Source organism: Puccinia triticina, chromosome 6A, assembly GCF_026914185.1.
Source record: "Puccinia triticina chromosome 6A, complete sequence".
NCBI classification, from domain to species: domain Eukaryota; kingdom Fungi; phylum Basidiomycota; class Pucciniomycetes; order Pucciniales; family Pucciniaceae; genus Puccinia; species Puccinia triticina.
Window position 1 is genome coordinate 2,118,975 of NC_070563.1, and position 3,714 is coordinate 2,122,688.

General features: G+C 48.0%; 1 protein-coding gene across 1 annotated transcript; it reads right to left on the bottom strand.

Annotated features, from left to right (window-relative positions):
- On the bottom strand, nucleotides 1-1,232 carry PtA15_6A279 (uncharacterized protein; the record flags this gene model as incomplete). Its single annotated transcript, XM_053169967.1, has 2 exons — nucleotides 1-18; nucleotides 1,101-1,232. The coding sequence occupies 2 exons, from the start codon at nucleotides 1,230-1,232 to the stop codon at nucleotides 1-3; spliced, it is 150 nt and encodes a 49-aa protein (XP_053021206.1).
- Between the last annotated feature and the right edge of the window lie 2,482 nt (nucleotides 1,233-3,714).

The window sequence follows — 3,714 nt, forward strand, 5'->3', positions numbered from 1 at the left end:
TCAACGCGGCAGACCCTCCTATATTTAAGGATCAACTCTGCCTCTGCCTCCACGGTGTGGTAGACAGAAAAGTGAAAAATCAAAAGTGTTTTCTTGTCTAAATATTTAATCATACTAGGCCTCAAGATACCTCAAAACAGAAATCAGGAATGGATTCTACGGCCAATTTTACCCCTAGTCCCCGCTGGAAGCATCACTGGAACCCCTCTGGATTGGAAGTTACACCCTCATGGACACCTATCACACAGCCAGCCCCCGTTATCAACCTGTCACAGCCCTCAAGACCCCTTTTCCCTAGTATAAATTTACCCAGACCCATCCAAACACATACTCTCTTTCAACCCACTTATCTCCACTGCATATGCAGGGGACCAACCCCATTTCTTATGTATTTGACATGTCCCCGCTTCATTTATGCACCCCTTGCAGCTGCATGCAGTCTTCTGACCCCATTTCTGCACTCCTTGCATTAGTCTGACACCCTTCATGCACCCCTTGCATGAGGTACCCCTGTATTTGACATTTCCCCACTTTGTTTATGCACTCCTTGCATTAGTATGACATCATCTTTCATTTCTCACCTCACTTTTTGCCTGTATTTAGTATCTTCTGAAACCACTTGTATGCAGCCCACCAACAAAAATTCCTCATCCAGGGTCCCCCTTGTAGCTAACATCCCTCACATTTGTCTATATAAGGAGCTCTCTCCCCCAGCTGTTTTTCCCTCAGCTCAGTACTCCCTAGTTATTTACATACCGCCTTCACACTTACCCATTAAAGATGGCCCCTTGCACCCGGGTACCCGCCAACGAGTCCGAGTACCCGCGTTAAAGTCCCCAGATCTTGGGCACCTGCAACCGCACCCGGCACCCGACAGGGAAGAAGGGGCAAGTACCCCGGTACTTGCAGCGGGTACTCGCGGGTATGTGCAACTTTTTTGCCAAAAAGGCCACTCAAATGATTCATTTAACGGCTAGCTCATGTATGTATGTTGACCTACTTCCGCTTGTTGTTGCATAGCAAATATGACATTACATTTGGTCTGTGACATTTGGGACATTTGTGTTAGGTCTGTCTCAAAGACAATTTCAAGAACTCACAACCAAATCCCAATAGCAAGGGAAGATGTCTGTTGAAGCCAGCTGATCAAATGCAGAGCTGGACTTGAGCGGCAAGACCGCCGTGGTGACTGGTAAGTCACAGAAGCTGGCGTGATTGACTTGCACGGCCATTCCAAGCTGATGATGATGGCATATCTGCCTCTCTTTTGGATCCGGGCAATGACGGAACAGCTCAGGTGGAACCCAAGGGATTGGAGAGGGAATAGTGCTCCGTTGCAAGCAACTTGGCGCTGGCAGAATCTTTATTGTTGGTGTCCTGTCCGTTTGCATGAAAACTGACAGGAAAATGATGCTGTGCTGTTCGTTTGCCGCTTGCGTGCAAACAGACAGGACAGATGTCTTGACTACATATCCTGTCTGTTTGCGTGCAAACGGAAAGGATGGTTTTCATCCCTATATATATACATAATATACATAGATATGCAATATGTATATACATAATATACATAGGTATGCAATATGTATATACATAATATACATATGTGCAATACAAGAATCTGGCTGCGTGGGCAGGGTGGGTACCCACCATTTTTTTACCCCAGAATCTGGACACCCGCACCCGCCAGTGAGTAACCGCCAAACCTTGACAAGTACCCGCAAACAGGTGCCGGGTACCTTGTGCCATATTTACATCACATCCATACATCTCCACAACCCTCATATATTTGCAAATAACCACTGAACTCACTCTCAACTCTCACATACCTGTCATTGAACAAATTCATCTGGAACTAGACCAGACCTATCACTTGATGAAAACTTGCCAAGCTTACCTCGGTGGGTCTTGTTATCTGATAGTATAGAAGGGCAGAGTTTGCACCTCCATCATCAACTTCTCCATTCAGCAAAAGGATTTCAAAATCCCCTTTGATTCCTACAACAGCTGCTGCGCTTCGCCGGGTTTTTGTTCTCATTTTCATTTTTCTTGCTCTTTGTTTGTTTTGTTTTCTTCCATGTGCGGATTGGAGAGGTTTTGTATGCGGAGGGTTGTTTTTTTCTGTTTCTTTCCGCCTGTTTGTAGTATGCGTAGCTGCGCATGGGTCTATATGATGACCTGTCCAGGCATGTCACAACTCCTGAGTATGAGTTCCGCGCAAACTCAGATGATGGAGCAGCATGGACTTTGTCTGAACCCCTTTCTTCTCAGATCATCCCATCAATATCAGACTCTGAATCTTGATTTTAATGATCCCAAATACCACACACAAGGTTCTGAGTTTCTGCTCTCAGTCTGAACTTATCCCTTTACTTGAATCCTTGTTTTGTTCACATCTCCGGCCCTCTTAGCCAGACTTCTCCCACCAGAATCCCATCAACAAAAATACCGTCAAAGAGGATCTACCTCCCCTTTTCTCAACAAATCCCTCCCCCCCAACTTCAACTACCCTTTGAATCCCTTCCTCTTCTCCAGACCACTGCAAAGGCAGAGCTGATGGCACACTCTCCCCTCCAGTAACTGCCAACGGCCCAGCACTGGGTGGAGTTACACATTGGTGGCTCTGTTGCACTGTCCAAATATGCTGGGTGGATGCCCCCTTTTTTTCTTCAGAACCAGACACCTGCAGCCGCCAGCAGGTGCCTGCCAGTGGGTACCGGGTACCAAGTGCCATCCCTAGCCAATACATGGAAGACAAGGTGAACTCCCAGCATGGAGATTTGAAGGGTCAGTTTGTAAGTGGTATGGTGATCAAACCGGTACACACGGTGAAATTTGAGTTATGGAGCAGAGCTAGCGGGCCAATATTTGATTTATGGAGCAGAGATAGCGGGCCAATCTTCAAGACCAACGGTGGGCCGCTACGCTACACTACGCTACAGGGCCACTTAGCATTAGCGTAGCGGCAAAAAGCGCCCACCCATTTTGAGTAGCGTTAGCGCGCTGTTGGCGCCGCTGCGCTGCGCTACGTTTCAGCGGCGCCAACAGCGCGCCAATTTTTTGTTAGTGTTAGCGCGCCGCTACAGTCACTACGCTACGCTACGCTGCGCTACAGCGCTTTTAGCGGAAAAAAAGGCCTTTTTTCAGCTAAAAGCACTGTGGCGCACCGTAGCGCGCGCTCTTTTGCGCCCTGCGTGTGTAGCGTTAGCGGAATTGCGCGCATCTGCGCTAACGCTACGCTAACAGCTAAATTAGCTGCGCACCCTTTGCGCGTAGCGTTAGCGCAGAGAAGGCGCAATTCCACTAACGCTACGCTAAAATTTAGTGGAATTCCGCTACGCTACACCACGCTAACACTACGGTTAGCGTAGCTGGCCCACCGTTGTGAAGACCCTTGCTGTTCAAGATCTCACAACCCCCCCCCCCCCCCAAAAAAAAAAGGTAGTGGTGCAGGATAGCTATGACTCCGCCTCCACCTCTGCCCCCGCCGGCGCAGGTTTCCCATCCCATTACATTCTTTCTCCAACATTGTTTTCTCTTTTTTCCCCCTCCTTTTCCCTCTTTGGATGTCTTGGCAGATTATCTCCCCATCAAGATGTCTTTCCCATTGTTGTTTCGTTGTTGTGTTGTCTTTTCCTGGTTGTTTTCCAATGCTTGTTGTTGTCATAGCGGCGGACGTTGTGAGAATAAAGGCTGGTATGTTGGTAGAAATGTCCT